Below are 22,721 nucleotides of genomic sequence, written 5' to 3'. Positions count from 1 at the left end.
CTTGCTAAGCTATTAAAGCCATATTCACATGTCCCCGAGATTTTGTGAGAGATTAATAACAGTGAAATGATTGTTACTTAATTACAGGTGCAAAGTATTAGGGAAAGTTACTATACAGTGGAAGCACCTGCAGAAAAGACCTCTCAGTATAGATCCTTTACATGGCTAGAGCTACATTACTAAGATAAAGTGTAGGCATAATGACCCTTAGGAATCTCATGAAAGGATTAATTAATAAATGTTGAAGTGAGTTTGATAAAGGAAGTGATCACATGGGTGAGGTATATACCCAAGTGAGTATAAATCACTTAGTACTGACTTTGCTGAAATCCATTTGTTTTCCATTCAACTGCTTTGAATAATATTTCTCCAGGTAAGCTTTTCTATAAGAAAGAAACTCTATAATATTGGAATCAGGAAGTAAAAATTTAGAATAAAATTACTTAAGATTGTAGATCTGTATACTAATGCCCAAGTAAAAGATTTGAGATAGAAGGCTGAAGTAAAATAATTAAAGTTCTTAGATTTATAATCTTATTTCCTGATGAAATATTACAATATTTACTTAATAAACCTGAATGCAATAATTGATCTAATTCCTAGGAAAGCAGATAATCAACAGTCAATATATATTTGAAAACTGATAAGTAAATGTTCATTTGTTTGTCTATAAAAATGCAATGATTGATTTAGAAAAAAATATTCTAAATCCAAGTGACTGTAGTTCGAAACCAATCTATTATTTATCATTTAATCAATGTTAGTGAAAAGCTTTGGCCTTCAGAAGAATACCTAATAYACATTTTCTGAAAGGACAAGTACTTGAAGATCCCCCGAAAATATAGCATGTATAAATGGGAAATTATATATTAGAAGAATTTCTACATAAATTGGAGTGAATGTTTGATTAGAAAGTGGAAGATATTTTTAAGTGATTTGTAGAAATTATTATAATGGATTGCAGATTAACTGGCCTCAATAGAAGTAATTTTAGGATGTTAGCTCATTTATAAAGGATATCACAATATCTATATTTAAAAAGAGCGTAAAAACTAATTGAATATTTTGTTAGATCATATAAACTATGAAGACTAAAAAATACAAGTAAATTCAAGTACAGTGAAACAATTTGGAATAGCCTGTTTACTTACTTGAAGCAATACCTAACCAAATATTGTTAATCAAGATTATGGAGAGTATTGAAAAATAAAATGTGTGTGTACGTAAGGTTTATCTTTGGTGTAATATGTGTGCTAGCGGTAAAAATAGCATTGAAATAAGCAGAAATTTGGCTGGGGACAAATAACGTTTTTCTAAGCTAATGTCTTCCCACTCTCAGATTCGAGACATAACATTTTGTGTAATATTTTACTTAACTCATCAGGCACACCTGTTTGCTGCATGACTTTTTCTTTCCTTTAGATTTAACCAAAAATGATTGTAATTCTGCTGATGTCTATGACAATGGTGTTGTACAGTGGTAAGTGGCCATGCATTTKTATGATTATTTGGCATTTATGCCTGAATTCTATTTAAGTATGCACATTTGGAAACAAACCTTTAGAAACAAGCATTCTGCCTCTCCAAATGCACTTGTTCGAAACCCAGAAGTTCTTCACTAAGTGTCACCACAGGCAGTCATAAAACAAATTTCTCTCAGGACTTGTAGTGAAGAAAGAAACATCAGGTGGGCTTAAAATTTACACAAAATTGAAGATTTCTGCTGGCGTCTGATCACAGAATAAATCCTTTAAACTGAAAAAAATCCTCACAAATAACACATGCAGAGATTCTAGGCATTAAAAAAACACATATTATCTAAATTCTACAAAGCATGCAATGGATCCTGAAACAGAAGTGATGTATAATACCTTCTTGAAGTTTTACTTTGAAAAATATGTTTTTCTTCCTATAATTCTTTTTTTTTTTTTTTTTTTTTTTGCCATCACATGGAGAATAAGCTTCCAGCTGAACCAGTGACAAGGATAAGCAAACAGGGTGATTTCTGAAATACTTGCACTGCATAGGAAAGTCATTATGAGAAGCAGGTGCAGGTGAAGACAAGGCTTCTTTGAAGGTCTAACACCATTTCTGGTTGTTCTGAGGGATTTTTACTAAAGTGAAATGAAAGCTTGGCAACTTGGCATATGCAAAATCCTGTGTTGATTTACTGCAACTTCAGCAGTTGCCTCTCTTCTAAGGATTGGCATGGATTAGAAATCAGGGGAAAACTGGTCTAACATAAAACACGTGGGAAAATATATTTATGTAGCTCTACCTCAAGATCCCTTCTATATAGACAGTGATCAGTAATAACAACAGTATTTTCAAGTTGTAGTGAAAGAAAATGTAGAAATATTTATATTCTTCAGGAATGTAGGATTCCTTCAAGAATCTACATTCAGGAAGAAAAAATAAGAAAAGGGCAGGAAGTGTATTTATTTCCCAGATGTAAAGGGAACTATTGATAACGATTACTACAAAAAGTTTGTGACGTAGCATTTGAACAGGATATTCCACCTTCGATAGGCTATGCCACAGTTTTTAGATTCTTGCCCTACTTTCTAAGAAACCTCCTCTAAGCCCAAAGATTTGAAATATTGTCCTACTGGCTTTAGGGATTTTGAGAGGATCCTTGACTTTTACTGATGTGGAATCCCTTTTGACAATCTCTATTTAGAAACTGAAGCAAACATCTGTGCATCAAGTAGCAGCTTTTCAGGAAATTAATTTACCTTGGATAAAGGAAATAAGTTTGATTTTCTGGCCATTTATTTTCTCCAGAACAATCAATTTTTCAGCTTTCCAAAGCTTATAATGACATAGAATAGTGCTGCATTCATATCTTGTATTATTATATTTTAATTAGCCATGACTATAAAAATAACTGAAAAGATCCTTGTCTTTTTGATGTGATCTGTACAGGCTGCATAATGATGAAAGAAATATATAACTGGAAAGCGTATGAGTTAATGTATCATACAAGTCTCTGTAGGACACGAGCTAAGTCACTTAGCAAGTTTTAGGAAAGTCCGGAGAGGCTGATCTCRCAGGGATGTACTGAAATTGGAAGGATTTGAAGGATTTTTTTTTTGCAGTACAATATTTCACTGGTTAGAGAGGATATAAAATAGGAACATTAACCCCAAAAGACTTAGCTCCAGAAGGGAAGAAGAGAGAGAATGAGTTATCTAGAAAGTATTTTCTCATCGTTCTTCTCTCACAATTAAAACAAAATTCAGCAATCTTGTTAACAAACACTGATTCATTGATCTTGACACACTGACAATTAGAAATATTGTTCTTAGCCATAAATTGATTAGAACCTCAAAGAGCTGACCCAGAACAGAGACTCTGCTCTGAGGGAGCTTCAAATATTTGTGTGTTAATTGGATGACTGCAAATTAAGTCTGCTGAGAAGAATTAAGTGCAAATAAAGGCTGATGGAAAAACCAAGTCTTTTCAGCAGCCTTATAATGCAGCTTTATTGTTTGTATTTTCTTTCATTTTTTTAGTCTCAAGAGTGCAGATGAGTTTTTGAAATGACTTCCATGCATGCTTTAATTTCAAGTCAACGAGATTTTCTTCCCCCCCCCCAAAATTTGCTCAGAGCACTAAATAATCAATGGCTGAATAGATCCAGAGTGTGAGCTATGCTGGCCTGTGATATTTTAAAAACCCAACTCTAGATACCATTGACAGGACATGGCTTGGGGAAAGAATGTTTGTTATCACAGGGGAAATACAGGCTTTAAACCAGGAGAAAAAAAAAAAAAAAAAGGACTGCTTTTCTAAAGCATAATCTAATGTGCACACGGAAAATAAAGCATTAATGCTATTTGTTCTGGTAGGTATATTATTWTTTTGCTTCAATATGGATTCCTTGTGGCTGTCAGACCTTCAACAGAGTTTTTTAATTCTGTGAAAAGCCTCCTTTTTGGGAACTCTTTTCTGCATTGTGAAACAGGATCTGCCTGTTCCATAGGGATTTGCTGCAAGGAAGGACATTTCTGATGGATTATCGTCCATACAAAAGCTTCTCTTTGGGACCAGGGCTTGCAGAGAACCTTCCCCATCCACATCCATATTTTTCCGACAGAATAGAGAAATTCGTTGCTGGAGGTATATTGACCTTTACCAGCAACATTATGTTCACTCTACAGAATTTATAATAAAATTCTAGATCATTAGAAGTTCCATAAATACAACCCAAAAAGGTCTTTTTTTTCTAATCCTTTGTTAAGTATCCAGTTAAGCTCTAAAAGAAGCAACAAGAATAAAAACAGTACTCTGCTTCTCTATCTTGTGCATCTACTTATTGCGATAAAATGCAATAGATTAACACGATAACTACCAACTCCATCTTAGAATTTGAATAATAAATTTATTTTCATGTCTCTCTTTCATAAGAAGAATGGGTAGCATTCCTAAAGCCAGTTGTTCTATGAGATAAAATACACCATGAGTTTAACACTATTTTTTCCTTTGAGCTTCAATCCAATGAATTGGAACCTTGATCCAATGTGCTCATTTTTTTTTATTATTCTTTGTAATTAAATGTCAAGTGTAAATAAATTCAAATCAAAACATTATATCTAAAAGTTGTGCAGAAGGTATGAACAGGGGAAAACTTGGAAGTGAGAGACCAACATTTTATTCTAGTTCAGGACCCAGCAAGTAGGAAAAATAAAAGTATGGTAAATCTTTTGAAGCAGCTTCAAAATGAAAAAAAGAATCTTAACTTGTCAAAGAAATGGCAGTAGAAAAAGAGCATAGGCAACAAGGACTCAAAGAAATCAAGTGGAGAAGCGTCAGCTCTGGGTCAAAAACTCTCTTCTAAGACTGCATATTATACAGAACACTACAATTTTCCCTGTGCAGATTGTAGATGCAATATGCTATTTAAGAGAACAGGAAGCTTGAAAAAAAGTTAAACGCATATACCTAGACAGTAAATTCTTACACRCCTTGGTGAAATACCAAAGTAAAATGCAAAGTAAGAAATATGATGTATATTTAATACAAAAGCTGTCTCACTATCAAAATTAGGTTGGATGTCACTGTGAGGGCAAGTAGCTGTAGAGTGTTTGTACCAGCATTTTGACTTCAAATAAGTGAAAATCTGTGATTTACAGAGTAGAAGTATTTGGGACAATAAAAGAAGTTGCCTAAATAAAGTAATTTTATACAGTAATAACTAATCCTGGTGTCATTTTTCAGCACTCTTCTGGGCTCCCCTGCGTGAGTAAAGTAACCATTTCTTTTCTGTCAAATCAGCTTGCTAGAGTAGGAAGGTATTCAAAATATATGTGTAGCAGTGAAGTATATGGGTTTTTTTCAGATTTAAAACCTTTCTCTTTTCATGTCTTTTTGCAGAGGTAGGTGGCCATGAACTGGAGCCACCAGCTTTTCTACCAGAGCTTCTTAACACACCTGAAGGACTCTTAAGTAAGAATGATTTAAGCTTTGCTTTCTACAGTATTGCAGGCCGTGAAAGGATGGCAGAGCACTATTGAACCATGAAACAGGACGTGTCACTGTCCTGGTTTGGACAGTAACCTATTCTATATACTGGAAAACAAGTTAATATTAAAGAAGGAACTCTTGATCCTAGATTCAGAATATGACTGAGGGATACCAGAACATTAGAACTGGGTCCCCTGAATCAAGAGTGAAAGTCTACTAAGCCAAAGATATCCCTCCTTTTAGCTAGAACAAGCTGTTTGCATTGTGTCAGGGAATCATTCATACTCCAGAAGCCGAGTGCTGCATTGCAGCAAAGTTTGTAGTTACTATATGCCTCTTAATCTTTACTAACAAGATGGGAGCAGCTGGGGGGGATAGTTCTAGTCTCTTGTCAGAAAAGCAATTTATTCTTTTTTTTTTTTTTAATCTTTTTGAATTAGATAATGCCACATTCTTCAATGGAGCCTTTCAAAATGTGGGAAGTGTTGCAYTGTTTTTCGGTAAGCGTGTGTTCCAGCTATATTTGATCAGTGAACAGAAATGTTATGGAGCCCACTTTCATATATGTTGAAGAGGAAAGGGAAATTTTGAGGCTGCATATTAACCCAGAGACTATCTAATATTAAATACTACTGCATGTCTGAGCCACTGCTTAGCACTTCTCTTTGGTCTTGTTCAAGACTACTCTAATGCTAAGCTGCCTCCATGTCACTCACATTGCTGTCACCTCTTAACTGTGTCCTCCAGTCCACCTCTTAACTATGGCCTTTATGACTTTCTTTCAGACTGTTTGGGTTCTCATTTCACTTGGTTGCAGTCCATCTTCACCAACTTCCCTGCCCTGCTCAATTTTGTGAACAAAATGAAGTGTATTACTGGCCTTTGTCCCAGAGATTTTGAAGACTATGGGTGTTCTTGCCGGTTTGAGATGGAAGGGCTTCCCATGGACGAAGCAGACAGGTAAGTCCCATTCCATAAGAACTCTTCTCTTGGCCTGTCTGGCTGTCAGTGCCTTCATCTCTGATCAGAAGCACGACATACCCCTGACAATTTAAGGACAGTTAAGAAAGAGGAAGATTTATTTAGAGGATAATTTGTATACCACCCAGTTCTATTTAATCTAGTTATCACTCGCTCACAGTCTGAAGTGTCTGATGTGACCTACAAAATAACTCCAGCTCCAGTTAGTCCAGCATTGTTCCTATCTGTTGTTGAGCGCCAACTTTTTTCCTGGGAAGACACTCAGGAACAGCATGTCATGGAATCAGATAAAGTCAAGGTTCCCATATCCATGTAATAAAGAAGATATTTACATTTCACAGAATCACAGAATATTCAAGGTTGGAAGGGACCTCTAGAGATCATCTAGTCCAACCTTCCCGCTCAAGCAGGCACACCTAGAGCATGTGGCACAGGGTTGCATCCAGGCAGGTTTTGAAGACCTCCAGAGAGGGAGACTCCACAAGCTCCCTGGGCAGCCTGTTCCAGGGCTCTGTCACCCTCACAGTAAAGAAGTTCCTCCTCACATGGAGAGGGAACTTCCTGTGCTCCAGCTTATACCCATTTCCTCTTGTCCTATCACTAGCCACCAATGAGAAGAGCTTGTCCCCTTCTTCCCTACATTCTCCCTTCATGAACTTATACATGTTAATCATATTCCCTCTCAGCCTTCTCTTTTCCAAGCTGAACAGGCCCAACTCACTCAGTCTTTCCTTATACGAGAGATGTTCCAGTCCCTTAATCATCTTTGTTGCTCTGATTTCATGATATGCTAGATCGTTTTGACCCTACAACTCAAGCACTGATCAGAACTTACAGCACAGGAGCATCTGTTTCTTTTCTTTTTTTTTTCTTTTTCTTTTTTTTTTTTCCTCTTCTTTTTCTCTTCTATTTCCTCAGAGTTAGACATGGAGAAATACTCCCTTCCTAGAAATAAAAGCAGAGCCTCACAAAACTGGATATAAAACCATCAGTGCAATCCTTGTGGCATTGCTGGCTTAAGCTGGTTATGTAGAATAACCATTAAGCAATAGAAAAAATAAGCACCACATCCATTTCTTTGGCATCTATTACCTAGAGGTCTCAAAACTTTGAACAGATCTTCAAGAAAAAAAAATCATCATTTACTTGTGCTTACACCACACACCAGTGCCACAACTTAGAGGCCTTCTTAATAATAAAAACAAAAAAAAACCCTAATATTAGATGGTTGGTATTGGCAGCTGTCACCAGTAACGAGTATCGTGTCACCAGTAGCAAGGTAAGCACCTCATGGATTCTATTGGAAACATAGGCATCTAGGAGAATTCTAGTGTTCAGATAATTGAGTTGCAGCTATGAACCCCTCCAAATAGCAGCTAGCGGGTCAGTTAGATAAATCTTGCTCTAAATATCTACATAGACGCCAAAGACATAAGACCCCAAATCTAGGCACTGACAAGCAAAATGAAGGACAGTGTAATTCAATAGCACTTCTAACTACTTAGCACTGTTGATAAAACCATCCAAACTGGATATGGATAAAACTATCCATAAGACCATCATTATCTCCAGTGATTGTGAGAGAGATGCTACTTCACTCCCTGACTGGGCTACAGAGAAAAAAAAAAAAAAAAGTGATATTAGATCAAATAAATCAAATGGCTGCTCACTTATTCCATTTGTAGGTGGGGAAAAAAAAATAAAGAGGACCAAAATCCATCCTTGGCTAAGTTGAGACAGAGTTTTTTTTCCAGCAATGCTCTGTAATGATTCCCTGAGTGAGAGCAACAACGTCTTAGAAAGGTCTTGCAGCTGCAGGTGGGTGGAAATGAATCCATCTAGTTTCTAGCATGGGACGGCTGGGAAAATGCCGATTTAACTAACTTTGCTACTGGAAGAAAGTCATGGGGCTTCTTGTGATTATTATTTTTTGCCTGAATAAACATGATGACATGCTGAAATGGGAGCTTGAGCCAGTTCAAAGAGTTGATACTTGAAGAGCTGAGCACCCAGGCTCTTTCTTCCTTCAGCTTCAATTTAATGCACAGCAGCCTAAATACAGCAGCGGCAGAGCAATCTGTCAGCAGCTTTGTCCTGAGACACAGAGTCACTTTGTCTTTTCAGAGATTAGCAGTCTCTCAGTTGGGTTTCCTTAGCAGCAAGGCGATCTCGCTGCAGTTTGCAATGAGTGCAGACTGTTATTGTTTTGCCATGCCCTTGGTTAAATACTCTCCAGACAAACAGGGAGCCAATACATGTATTTAAGAGACCGTTCACACAGGTGCAGTTTTTTTCACTTTGTTTTCTTTCCTGAAGTTTTTATCAACTTCAGGCTTTGGCATTGCCATGTCTGCAGAAGCTCCAAAAAACAACTTGAGCAGCTAGTGAGTAGGCATTTAAGGCATTAGGGATTATTTGTACCCATAAAAAAAAAAAAAAAAAAACTTTATTCCATGTAACAGAGTAGTTAGCTGATATATGTAAATTAGGAGCTTGGTCTACCTCCATATTCCGTGGAGAATGAGAAAAATATCCAGAGTACAATTTGTAATTTGGAATACTCTGGTTAACAAGGGCATGCAAATTGTCTGATTAAATGTAGCCCTGTGTAACACAACTGCAATGATCTAAAGATATATAGTTTACAGGTAGCTTTAGAGTAATTATTCAGTTAGAGAATCTTCCAGATGCTTAAGCATCACTAAATGCCAGGCACAGAGTGGAGTAACAGCTGTGGCATTTCAGCAGAGCTGTTTGATTGCAAGCCTGCTCCAAGTGGAGCTGACAAGCTCATCTCCAATGTCTGATCTCTAAAACAAGTCTCAGAAGGATTTGGGGCACTGAAAAACCATCAGGGCCTATCTGCTGGATGTTATTTTTATTCAAATATGTTTGCTACATTGCCAAAGTTTCACTAGGCCATGTTACAGCAGGGAACAAAATGTCTAACAGGCAGTGGAGATGCTGGAGTCCCAAGAAATTGGATTCAGAACATTCACAAGAATGTTTTCCTCCTCAGTTTCTTTTGATGCTTTCTGTGTGTAAAGCAAAGAAGGAAAAACAAATCAAACAAGCAAACAAAAACACAAAATAAATCCTCTTCTTCAACTGAACCTACTACAGTAAAGCCACTAGCTGCCCCTGTCCTGTAAAGAAAGGTCAGTGGACCCAGCACTTTCATGCAGTTAAACACTACCTGCTACTGATCTGTTTCTGAGCACTGATGCTGTGCTGGCAACATGGGACAACTTTATCATTGATGCCTTTCACTAAGTCTGAAGTTTGCTCACATTTGGATATGACTTTGCTGGTAGTGCAGAGAAATTTGCTATTTGCAGGGCTAGAAAACGTAGCCTTCTGATGGGAATGTGGAATGGGGACGGCTGCATCCCCTGCTCTGATCAGTATGAAAGTGTTTTGTACATAAGAGGTACAGTGAATGTGCAGTACCATGGGTAGAATGCAATAACATGTTACTGAGTATTTAACAACAGCATCACATGAGCTAAATTAGTCAACACTTTACACTGTATATGACAAGTTAATCATTCCTCATAGTGAGTGTTATTTGGAGGTGAGGGATAACATTACCTTTGTACTTGACATGGTCAAGACCAGTGGTAATTTTAGACCTAGCCTGATTTCTCATAGAATCATAAAATGCCTAAGGTTGGAAGGGAGCTCTAGAGGTCATCTAGTCCAAACTCCCTGCACACGCAGGGTCACCTAGATCATGTGGCACAGGGCTGCATTCAAGCAGGTTTTGAAGATCTCCAGAGTAGGAAACTCCAATTTCTGAGTCCTTTTCACTGAAGTGAGGGCATTTCAGTCCAAAACAAACAGCAAGCTCCTCTTAATTTATGTAACAATTTTATATTGGCTTTTACGTTGGATGTTTATGACTGTTCTACTAGCATTTCATTTATTGCTGATGTCAGTGCACACAGATGTTGCCATAATATAGAAGGAGCTGGCTTGCCTGTGGGGCCCAAAAAAASAAAAAACAGCTGAAGAGAGGACTGACTATTCATAGCAAATATGGCCTTGCAGATATTTGGTATTTTCATGACAGCACGAGTGTAAGAGAGACACAAGGTTTTTAATGGCAGTTGCATGTTGGTGGTAGGACAAAGCTGCTTTACTTCTGGGATGAGAAATGGATTTCAGAGCCTTCCCAGGGCTCAATGGTGCATTTAAATAGTACAAGAAGCAGAGGATAACAAGGCACCCACAATGTGGAACCCTTCTTCTTTGGCATCTTTCTCATCTTTTTATAGGAATGGCAGCCAGAACACAGCAATATGACCTTCCACTGAACGGCAACTAATGTGTCTGAACTTTGTGTCATTTTGTTCTTTAAGCTGCTGTTTCCAACACCGCAAATGCTATGAGGAAGCAACAGAGATGGAGTGTAGCTGGGACCCATCAAAGATTTCTACAGATGTTAACTGCCCTACTGAAAAGCTGATCTGTGGTAAGATTAATCTGTAGCAACCGCCTAATACTTGGGCATTTTGATGACTGAGAAATTCATTTTSATGAATCTAGTAAAAGATATATATAAATCAAGCTGAAACCACTGCCGTATCTGCATTCTTGAACAAGTGTTCTGCTGAGTTCTGGATGAACCTCGAACTGTGCATCCAGATACATGGAGGCATCAAAGCTCAATTGAACATGAAAATAGAAGTTCAACAGCTACAAATTTGCCAGCATTCCTCTGTTACAGGCAGYGTTTTGCTGAGGTGTCCCCGCGTGTGTTCATTTAGCAGTGTTCAGTTTGCAGGATGATTGAGGTTTGCTGGGGTCTTCTTCATAGATCTGGAATGCAGATGATGACAGGTAACCACCTGAAAACTGTTTTCCCTTTTGAAACCACAGAGAATGACTTTTATATGCTTTGATATATCCAGTTCTTCTTTTCAGAGGGTTCATGTGCATACCTGAGATACAAGAGTGGAATCTTAAGGCCTCTAATTTGAGGATGAACAATTTTTTCTAAATAAYGTTACCCTCAACTGTCCTTTTTTTATGTCATTAAAATTACAACCCCTAATTTTCTATTCTCAGCCCCAAAAGCAAGTAGGTAATTTTAATTCATTTGGCATGGCTTCTCTTCTAAGATGCCAAAAGCCTGAATGGCTGTGATATGGCCTTGCATGACCCTTCATGCCCAATATCACTAATGCCGGAGCTGCAGCCACAGGGCATTCATTCATAAAACAAAGAACAAGTAACAACCRCTAGTGAGGGCAGAGGAACTGTGACGTTAGAACTGGAGATGGTCTGTGCAATACTGGTGCAGCTCTTGGCATATGTTGTCTGTGTCTTAACTGCCTTATCTCCTTTAATATCATTTTTTTCACTAATTTCTAACTCTCAGAAAAAAAGTATAGGTTATAAAATGATTGAATTATACTAAGAGAGAGGAGTACTGACAAAATTCCCCAAACAGTAGGMGCATGTCACAAACACCTGAGAACCTTTTGATTTCTTATTTCAAATGAAAATTATTTTCCTTCTTAGGAGTCATTTTAATATAGATCCAAGTGCAATTAAACATGAATAGTAATTTTCTAACACTTTCCAGTTAAAAGTTTTCACACTTGAAAAGGTTGAAAATGTGAACATGAATGTAAACTTTTAGCTGTAAAATGTATTTTGAAGCTCTGAAAGATAAAGGTTTTTAATATGGGAAAACAGTATTTCCTGAGAAATTGTTTTGTAGATTTAACAAACAACAAAACATGTGAATGTCTCAACTTGTGTACTGTGGCTTCTTGAGATAARGGCATATATTACTATGAAGTCAGTGAAATGTCAGACTCAGTATCAATAKGCTTAAGTTTCACTTAGAAAAATTMGAGGCAGCGACGTACTGCCCTGCACCGTTCATTACTCTGAGAACAAAACAGGTACAGGCTACTCTTCCAGCAGTCCATTGCCAGTCTGTGTCAGCTTACACTGAATGGTGTTTTAAAAGTAAGATATGCGGGATTATAAAACTTGAACGGGTTTAACCTCTCTACCTGCACTAATGAATAAAGACACAAACCTTACAGAGAGGAAAAGCAGAGAGCAGAAGATATTTCAATAGCACCTTGTTTGGATTTTTGTTTTATTTCCAGAATCTGGAGACCCCTGTGAACATCTCCTCTGCAACTGCGACAAAGATGCTATTGAATGTTTCCTGAATGCACATATTAACTCTTCCCTGAATGGCCTCGATGTCTCCTTTTGCCCATCTCTGGTTACAGGTAACAACAAGGATCTGACCAATTGCTCTCTCCTGTCAGTTTTTCTTCTGGCAACAAACTGGATTCCAAACGAATGAAGCACCAGCACGATGGTTTCTTGTCTTAAATCTGGCCGTCTGTCCTYGTCTCCATTTTGTGCGTCCTTGCCATTTATTGGTACTCAAATGAATACTGAAAGAGAAGGAGAATGTAGAATAATTGACTTACTGGARGAGGTCCAGAGGAGGTTACCAAGAAGGTTAGGAGATTGAAGAACATGATGTAAGAGGAGAAGGTTGCAGGGAGATCCTATTGCTGTCGTCAGCTTACAGAAAAGATGTAGCCAGGCTCTTCTTTGGAGTGCAAGGGGATATTTGTCTCCACTTTYATACACTGATCTGTTCTCTGTAGCTGAAATTACAAATTTAGCGTGAGCACATGCTGTAGGAACGGGGTTGGATTAAAAATTTAATGCATAAGGAGCAATTAGCATGATGGGGGAAGATTTTCAAACTCCCAAGTTGAGATAGGCATGAAAAAGAAATGCTAATTCTTCTAAGATCATACTGCCAGATCTGCCATACTGTCAAGGTCAGATATTCATGTGCAGAGCCCTGAACTGTGAATCCCTTCACAAACCAGTCAAGAGAAAAGCAAATTCCACTGGAATTTTTTCATTAATTCCAGAAAATATAGTTTTTTATAAGCCAGCATTCTCTCACTGGGATTAGATGTCTCTAATATAAAATATATTAGCAGCAACTCTGTACAAAAAAAAAAAGAGGAAATTGTTAGGTGTTAACAAGAAAATCGTGCTATAACACTGCTGGTAAAGACAGGATCAATTTTAGCCCACTGAATACCTATAATAATCGTAGGCTCCTGGTTATATTTCTTACTTGAATAAAATCCTTTGAAAGGCATGTTTTTATTATGTTGCTATTCTACTTCTGCATAGCTATTCTGTCCATTTCAGGCTTTAAAAAATAAAATTTTATCTGACAATTTAAATGAAAATGATTTTGGCAGATTCAGTATTACAGAGAAAATTTATATCAAATGCCAACATTTGACTTAATGTTTGCTTTAATGGGAATAATTAAGAATAAATTCAGTAACACTTTACTGCTTTCTCTTTTTCAGAAACAACTAGCATGAAAGAGCYGACAACACTTCACAAGGAGGGTATGTCCTTATCTCTGATTATTTCACTAGAATGTATTAAATCAAGATTGATTTATACTCTKAAAAAGTATCATGAACATTTTGGAAGCTATGAATTCCTTTCAAAGAAGCAAGACAATTTTTAGCAAGATATTAAAATACGAAAGGAATAGAAAAAAGCTTAGTAAACGAGAGATGAATTTTTGTGACTCGAGCTTTTGCATGCATGATCTTGAAATTTTCAAATAAACCATTCATTTTTAAGTGAAGAAATTGAGAAAAGAACCTAGAATCTCATCCCAACTTAATAAAAGAGGAAATATTAAATATATTTTCAAAATCTTTTTAAAATAGATCCTTTTCTAATTATATTTCCATTTAAAGCTCCTCAGCAATGTTCTCAGTCCAGTGCCTAGGTTTAAATATCTAAGTGGTATTCATCTTATCCTTTTATCTTCACTATAAGCCATTTATTTACATATCAGCTCAAATGTAAAGAATAATTATTTAAAGAATAATTATTATTGATCAGTTTATTTTGCTTAGACTTAAGAGACTTTGTAAAAAAACTAATTTTTAATACTATACTGTACATCACTGTTCAGTATTTGCAATCAATAAATGCAACTAATGCAGTATTATAATATTATTAATCTTCTTACTGGTAATTGTTGTAATATTCACTATATTTATATCATATAAAATTGTAACATTAAAGCAAGCAAAATAGTAAAAGCATTAAGAAATAAGTTTCCTTCTGATAATTTTAAGAATGTTACAGCAACCTCCTATTTAATGATCAGTGTAAGCCACGACTTCTTGGAATAAAAATCCTTTTGTTTTGGCAGAAATCCTTCATCATGAGGCTGATGAATTACAGCATGCAACTGCATCCATGGAAGGTTTGTGGCTTCATAGTGCAAGAAGAATTGCTGCCAGCTCCCAGCAGCTGAAATCACAAAATAGAGGAAACAGGCTGGTTATTTTCTTTTGGCCTTTCTTAAAGGATTGATAGGAAAGTAGATATAGTGTTTTGGTGATCCAGCTCCAACCTGGACCACAAGGTGCAATTTTCCAATGTGCTTATGTGTCATGTAATTTAGTAATGATTCGAATTAGGATTTGTTGTGGATTAGGGTGAAATTATTTCACTACAGCAGGAATCCAGTCTTGAACAGCCTATGGCCTGAACTTGGTCAGAAGCTAATCACAAATCTCCAAGTATGGTCAAAGGATAAAAAGATGTATTAGGAATTATAGAAAGATGAAATTGTATCACAGATAACATATGTAGTCAGAATTTGAATAAAATCTTTGGAAACAAATYATCTCCCTATTTAAATTCATAGGAGTTTCATCATTGACTACAGTGTAAACTGTATTAAACCCTAACTAGGCACTATTCAATAACTCACTCAAAAGCAAACATTATCTTTTTTTTTGACACCACAATATCCTAACAAAATACAAAAAGATACAGGGAGAAGTTTTAGAATTATTTGAAAGCTCTGCTTATAATCAAAATAATAATCAAAATCACTTTAGCAAATAAAGAAATAAAAGAGAGGTTATTGAAGGATTTGGTTTTGTAGTTGTCCATTTGTACTTGACTTTCTATGCATTCAGACAAGCTGTTCATCACTAATGTGGTATTCATTTCATGTGCAGTAGTGAGATTTTATATCTAATTCACTTTAGCATATTTTTCTATCAAATGAATTTGTTATTTATTATTTTATAGGTAACATAACGTTCAACGTACTGCAGAGAAAAGCAAATTTCACTGCCTACTGCCTCAAATACTTGTGTTTTTCTCCTTTGCTGCAAAAGCTCTTCTTGGCAATTTGACTTTTCATAAGAATCTATGCTGGTAACTTGTTTTCTGAATTTRTATTTTCTGCTTTCAACAGTGGTTTCTTTTGCGCCCAGTGAAATGGTACTGGGAGCTTCCAAAGCAGGAGGTAAGAGCTTGTGATTCTGCTTTAGATGGAAAAACAAACTAACAAATAAACAAACTAAAAAACAAAACAACCATTTCTGACTGTAGATGGTAATGGATTTGGTTTATTAAGCTCTGTGATAACACGAGTATCTCCTGATCAGGATTTCTAGATAATACATCAAGCTYTTCCTCAGAGTTGTGCATCCTTGAGCAAACGATTGTTTCTCTATTCTTAAAATAAGGATGATATAGATGGTTGCTTAAGCTTTATAGTAAAAATCTCTCTAGAAATTCAGTATGGAAATGCATGTCTCAGTCCCATGATGATTCTTTCTTTCTAGTTGTTGCAAGAGACCACAGYGGTACAGCTCACCCAGGCCCCTTACTAAAAGGCCAGTAACTCTTAGCTTTGCTTTTACTTCGACTGACTTGGCAATATATCACCTGAAAGCATCATAGTTAAAAACCCCATGCACTCTCTCAGGATAATCTCGGTAGGGACTGACAGAAGCCATCAGGTCTACCCTCCTCCTCAGAACAAGGCTAACTTCAACGTTAGCTTAGAATCAGAAAGTAGTTACACAAAAACAACAAAACTAGACTAAGAGGTAGTTATAACCTTTCATGTCCAGCCACTCATTTGCAGTCGTTATACAAGTATTTGTGAAAAATTCACTCAGATTTTGTATATGTAATGGTCCTCTGCAACAGATTCATTTTGATTTTACCTTTTCCTGTATTATATGGAACTCTTGCCTCCTATCTATGTCCTGTTTTTCAGCTGCTAGTACTATGAGCACAGTCACACCATCAGTCACAGCTAAAAGTAAGTAGATGTAAGACGTTATGCTGCTTTAAAACTTTTCAGTTGCCYTTTTTTATTAAAGTTTCAGAATGAAATGCACTATAAAATGTCTAACACTAAATATGGAGAGCAGAAGGTAACCTTTTTTGGATCAGATTACACTGTCTGGATAGTAGGCATGTCCTCAGCTGTAATAAAGAATATGGCACTGCTGTTGTAAGTGATCTCTGATAACTTGAATATATCAGAAAATGTTTGGTTGGAGGTTTGCATGGCTACCGGAAAATAAAGTGTAATATCTGTTTTTAGGCAGATTATGCCAAGATAGCAAAATAACCCAAACTCCAGTAATAATATCTACATCTATCAGTAACTGCTTTCTTTTTAAGGCATCACTATCAAACAGGCATAAAATGTGCATCTCACTGAGCTGTTAACAGTAGTATGTCRTCTTGATCTCTTTCTATATCCTTTCATTCTTTTAATGTATTTTTTTATCCTAAAATGTGTTATTATCAGCACAAACTAAAAATAGAACTTTGAGAGGAATATATTTTAATGAATTTGAGTTGAATATAATTAATAAGTTCAGACAATGAATTTAAAAGCAAGGAATAAAAACATGGAAACTTAGACATTTATAAAATGAAGAATTTTTGTTTCTGGAAGACTGTACTCTTCAAATAGACACTTACAAAAAATAAAACCAACTGACAATAAAAAATAGTATTTTCATTGAAATATTAGCTTACATAAAATGTCACAAAAAATAAAATTTTCAATAATTCTCAAATTCAGAAAAAAATCAGACAAAGTTTGAGATCATCTAAAAATAAACATGCATTTTATTTTGATTCAAAAGAATCTTTTTAAAATTATGTTTCCACTCACCATCAACTAATTTTCCCCTGGATATGTTCTTGACAGCAGAATCCCAGAAAATCCTTTAGTTGCCTAGCTCTATATCAATCAAATAATTTTCTATCTCCTATAATATTGTTATTAAGAATTAGGTTTGGTATCCTCATCTGAATTGACTTTTTTTCTTTTTTTTTTAGCAATTTACTCAGAAAAAGACATCATAATTGCACTTTTTTTTTTGTCTCAGTGAGGCTGACCAGGCAGCAATTGAAATTAAGATGTTATTTTCAGTAACTCACACAACTCTTTTCTTTACTATGCAACACAAGACTGAAAACAAAACAAAACAAAAAACTAGCAGTTGCAGTGGTCCTATTTAACTATCTTTTATTTTTCTGCTATGAAAGAGATGTGAAGAAATGATCCTTGTTTTTCATACTCTTGATCTTGAACTTCTTTATCTGTGGGCTTCTGTTCACACAAAATCTGTCTTTCTACACTATTACTTTGACCTGCTATCTAAAATAGAAATTTCATTGTTTATTGCTTCATGTCTTCTTTTGCTTTTCTCCTTCTGCTTGTTTAGAAAAAGATGGATTTACAGAAGCTGCAGTCCCTATGGAAAAGAGAACCACGTCTCTAATCTCATCTCCAGAAGATATTAATTCAACAAARGTCAAACTTGTCCCTACTGAGAATATTCCTGCAAGAACACCTGTGAGAACAAAAGAAAAAGGCAAGTAAAAACTGAATCATATCTATTTTAATTCTATTTTACAATACACCTTGCATATCTGCTCCTGACTATCCGAATATTCAGCATTTATCACAGATATGAAGAATGGAACTATATATGAAGAATGGAACTATTTTCTCTCTAAATCAAGACAGACTGCATTTGACATTTGCATTTGCATTTGACTGCATAAGACATTTGAGACTGAAACAACAGGTCACTGTTAAACACTCACCAGATTGTTAATGAACAGTGAACAACTAAATCTCTCCTAACTATAAATTAAACAAATGTTAGAAAACTGTCACTCAGTTTGGTTCAGAAAACACACTTTGGACATACCTCCTGATGGAAGAGCTCTTTCCACCTTTGCAAGGCTAATCTTTACAAAGCTAATCCATTCATAATTTAATCTACAGAGACAAGGCCCACAAGAGGTGGCCARAGCACAGCTTACTCTGGAACTGTTCTTGAACCCATACTGTCCAATAGAGGACTCGAAGAATCTACAGGAAAAGGTAAAGTTAGAAATATTTTTCAGTTAAATAAAATTAAATATTAGCTGCATGTGTATTAAAGAGCATTTGCATGTTGCAGGTAGATATTATAGATAATCTAAACCATTTACAGAAATGCAAGTGTATTGGTAGTTTTAAGAACCATAGAAGACAGACACCTGCAAAGGCTTTTACCAGCTGAATTCCTTGCAGGGATGTACTTCTCTACAGTAACCACTTCTGGCATTATAAGAACTATTTATGATTAGATTCAAGTATGCCTTTCAATGTAATGTAAGATCAGAAATGGTTCAGTGAAAGTTTCTCCTTGCCTTTGTTTTTAGACAATAATTCAGTAACATAATCACATCTTTGAGGTACTTCATTTTACAAGCAGTAGAAACAACAAAAGAAACTACTCTCAGTGTCTTACTTTGACCTTCTGACCACTGCAGAAGGTTTGACAGTGTCACTCTCCTTCTCACAATTTCAGATGCTTTAGCAGCTCTTGCTGAGAGTTCAGAGACCCCCAGAAAGCTTCAGACCTGTCAGTGCTTTAAATCCACACTCTATCTTATCTGTCTTGTTAGGCTTCCTTGAAAAGTGACCCCAGGCCTAGAGACAAGGACAACAGAAACACAGCAGACAGATAGGAAGAATCCAGCCTTCTGTCAAAGGATGACTGGAAAAAAACCCAGCTTTTAGATAATTCATAGCATTGCATTAGCCTGTGGCTCTTTGCTGGTGAACTTACATGAGGAAGCAAAGAGTCTTAGAGGAACACAGGCAGAGGTAACGTAGCTTTGCTCATGGGTCATGCATGGGAGCAAGGAGAAACCATGGTGGAAATCAGCCCTTTCTTTCTTTCCCACAATCCTAACATCCCAACCACATCCTTTCCCTTGCAAAAGCCTGAACAGATCTCCTCCTATCAACTTCTTTTATGATATAAAACATACTCTCATCTCAACATTTAGGGATAATCCCATGATAAGAGTCCTTTGAGGTTTGTCGAAGCCACGGAAGCACTAGAGTTCAGATAAAGAGAAGCCAACAACTTGGCAGCASAGTAACCCTCATGATAGGACGCTATCCTGCCATTTGAGATAAGGGCATCATAGCTTCAGTAGATGAGCAGTTAAGAAGCATCAACATGATCATTCCCGACTRCTTTCTTAGTTTGTAAAAAACAGGAAACAATTATCTCTTAAGTGTCATTTCAGAATCCTGTTAATTTTCTTTTTAGAAAAAAAACATCACTTCTGATTTTTCTGTCACAGTATCTAAGCCTTATTAGGACAAATTTGTAAGCAGAACATGAAGGAATCACATGTAGCTTAATCCAAGAACATCACTACTGCTAAGTATTCAAACTTTGTATTTTAAATGAAAAAAATCTGTTTATTGCAGCATAGTGAGTCATTGCTCGGTTATTATGGAATAATATATATATAACACGAGGACTATTTTCTCAAACAGTTAAGTTAGAACACACTGAATTCTCACTTCCATCTCAGATAGATATGAATATTCTATAAGAAATATCTTATTTAATTTGGAAAGGTTACAAGAATACAAAGTACTCTTTTTGTAATTCAAATTGAGGGATCTCTCTTCATTAAATTATATTTTTCTCCCACTTCTCCTATTGAYCTGTTCAATAAATTCTAAGAGCCATCGACCAAAGAACTGATTAGAAATATTAAAAAGTTATCTTAAAAAAAAAAGTTTTTATGGCCCTGGAAATGCTTCTATCCCATGACATTTTTTACTGTTGAAAACGTGTGGAATAACTTTTCTCTTTATAGTATGTGAACGATTAACCTTTCTGCAAGAGCGAGGAAATGGGAGAGCAAAGAGGGAGCTGCCTCAACTAGGAGAAATGCTGTTCTGTCTAACTGAGCAATGCCCACAGGAATTTGAATCTTATGGTTGCTACTGTGGCCAAGAAGGAAGAGGTTATCCCACTGACGTGCTGGACAGGTTGGGACACTTCTATAGCCTGCCATTAGCTATGGGTGTTAGCGGAGGGCCATAGAGATAGGCCAAGATATGGATGACTTTTTGCTGGGCCTTGTAGAAGGAGAGATCACTAGTTAAGCTGTTTTTAAATAAAATAACAACATCATCCACCAACAAATTTAATACATAAGGTGAAGTATTGAAATGTGGCTATTCAAGAAATGTGGTTGACACATTGGTGTTTTGGAGATATCAACTAGACTGAACTAAGGGACAATCGCAGGAGGTAAATAAAGCACAGGAAGAGTCTGTCAAATGAGATGAAGATGAGGGTGGCAGTGACACATGGCGAAAGCATGGTTTGGAATATGATTTATGAACTGCAGAGCATCTGTTCCGCCCTTCACAAGGGAATAARCAGCTTGACTGCAATACTACCTGAAGTGCAATGCAGAGATTTGCCACTGCTAACAATGTTGCTTTAGGTAGGGCATACAGCCTACGTATGATAAAGTAGACTCTGGCTGCCATGAAAGTCTCAGAAAACAATATTTAGAAGTTACTGCAAGTATTCAATAGTGGTTTAGACACAACTGCGGTTGTAATTACAGATCTGAAAACTAAAACAGAAAAAGCCATACCACCTTTAAAGACAGGAGGAAGGCTGTGATAGCAGGAACAGCATTATTTTTTCCTTCCATTTTCTTAATGGAGAGGGTTTTTTCATGATATGAAAACTTTAAGTAGCTTAGTTTTAACATCTATTGAAATGCAAGTAATTGTATTTATTCTCTGATGAAATTTTAGTATTTTCCAATTGAATCTGCTGTTCATTTCAGGTGCTGTTTCTCTCATCACTGTTGTATGGAACAAGTTAAAAAACTTGGATGTCACACAGAAAGAATTTCAAGATCTGAAGTTGTCTGTTTGGATCACAAACCAAAATGTAAGTTTAGAGGTAATTTAACAAGTTCTGATGAGAAAATAATGAAGTACTATACATTCAGGCATTTTATGACTGGAGACACAAGTTAGTTCTGGGTGTCCCAACATTCCCAAATGCAAAGGCCAGTTGGATCTCCAGCTGCCCAGCACTTCAGTGTCAGGCTTATATTTAGATGACTAAATATGAATTTAGGGTCAAAAATTCAGGACACTTTTGAAAATGAGTGTCAAAGCTCACCTACCTATAACAAGTAACACATTGTCTAACTATAACTGCTTTCTAATATTCATTTTAAAACATCTTTTTGAGGTATTGGATGGAGCTTGTGTGAGAAACTACTGTGTGCTTGCGATAAGACAGCAGCCGAATGCATGGCTTCTGCCTTCTTCAACGAAAGCCTTCAGTTTGCACACAGGGAAGCATGCCAGGAAGAAAAGGTCTCGTGTCGAAGTGGGGCATATGAACGGCCTTTAAGCAGTACAGAACTAGGCGCTGGCATTTCTAGCTCTGAGGAAAGCAGCGAAGAGGAAGGTCCCTTACGGAGCCTATTACGAGCAAAGAGAGAGACATCATCCACTTGGAAACATAAGAATTCTTCAACGTGAAGGCAGATAACCAACCACGACCATTTCTTTGAGAAACTGCATGGGAAATTTCACAGTCTTACTCTGTCCTGTCAACTCTACGCTACCCTATATTTTCCAGCAGAGAAGCATCATAATCATAGACTAGATTGTATGAAACATTAGGTTGTATGCATGGTAAGGAGTTATCCTTCCCATAGGTAAGCCTGCGCTATGGACAAACTATGTAGATCAGATATCATCTCAAATAAAATTAATGTTTTCAAATAATTCTATTTGTAGGTAAAAACTCTAATCAAATACAATATGCTAACTACTTGGTTAAAACTGGAGCTTGCTGACATTGGCCAAGTATGTGGGATTTTTAATTAAATTAACCACGCACACTCCAGTTTCCCTGAGTTGTTCCTTTATTGATCAAAGGAGGACATACCCATAAGAAAAACAATTACATGAAAATGTGTCCCTTCTTCCTTTCTTATCTAACTGGAATTTTACAGCTGATCACTCAAGTCATGGCAGTCAAAGATGAACATCTGGT

General features: G+C 36.4%; 1 protein-coding gene across 1 annotated transcript; it reads left to right on the top strand.

Moving 5' to 3' along the window:
• Window positions 1–324: 324 nt before the first annotated feature.
• OC90 (otoconin 90) lies at window positions 325–22,201 on the top strand. Its single transcript, XM_026053440.1, has 15 exons — window positions 325–373; window positions 1,423–1,477; window positions 5,377–5,448; window positions 5,907–5,966; window positions 6,252–6,426; window positions 10,809–10,921; window positions 12,576–12,704; window positions 13,827–13,868; window positions 14,696–14,749; window positions 15,758–15,808; window positions 18,042–18,191; window positions 18,611–18,709; window positions 20,497–20,671; window positions 21,490–21,596; window positions 21,906–22,201. The coding sequence occupies exons 2-15, from the start codon at window positions 1,435–1,437 to the stop codon at window positions 22,199–22,201; spliced, it is 1,566 nt and encodes a 521-aa protein (XP_025909225.1). The 5' UTR covers window positions 325–373; window positions 1,423–1,434.
• Window positions 22,202–22,721: the final 520 nt, after the last annotated feature.

This window comes from Nothoprocta perdicaria, unplaced genomic scaffold, assembly GCF_003342845.1.
Source record: "Nothoprocta perdicaria isolate Ctin4 unplaced genomic scaffold, notPer1 scaffold_115, whole genome shotgun sequence".
Taxonomy (NCBI): domain Eukaryota; kingdom Metazoa; phylum Chordata; class Aves; order Tinamiformes; family Tinamidae; genus Nothoprocta; species Nothoprocta perdicaria.
Note: the sequence above shows the minus strand (reverse complement) of the source record. Positions and strands in the feature narration are given on the sequence as shown.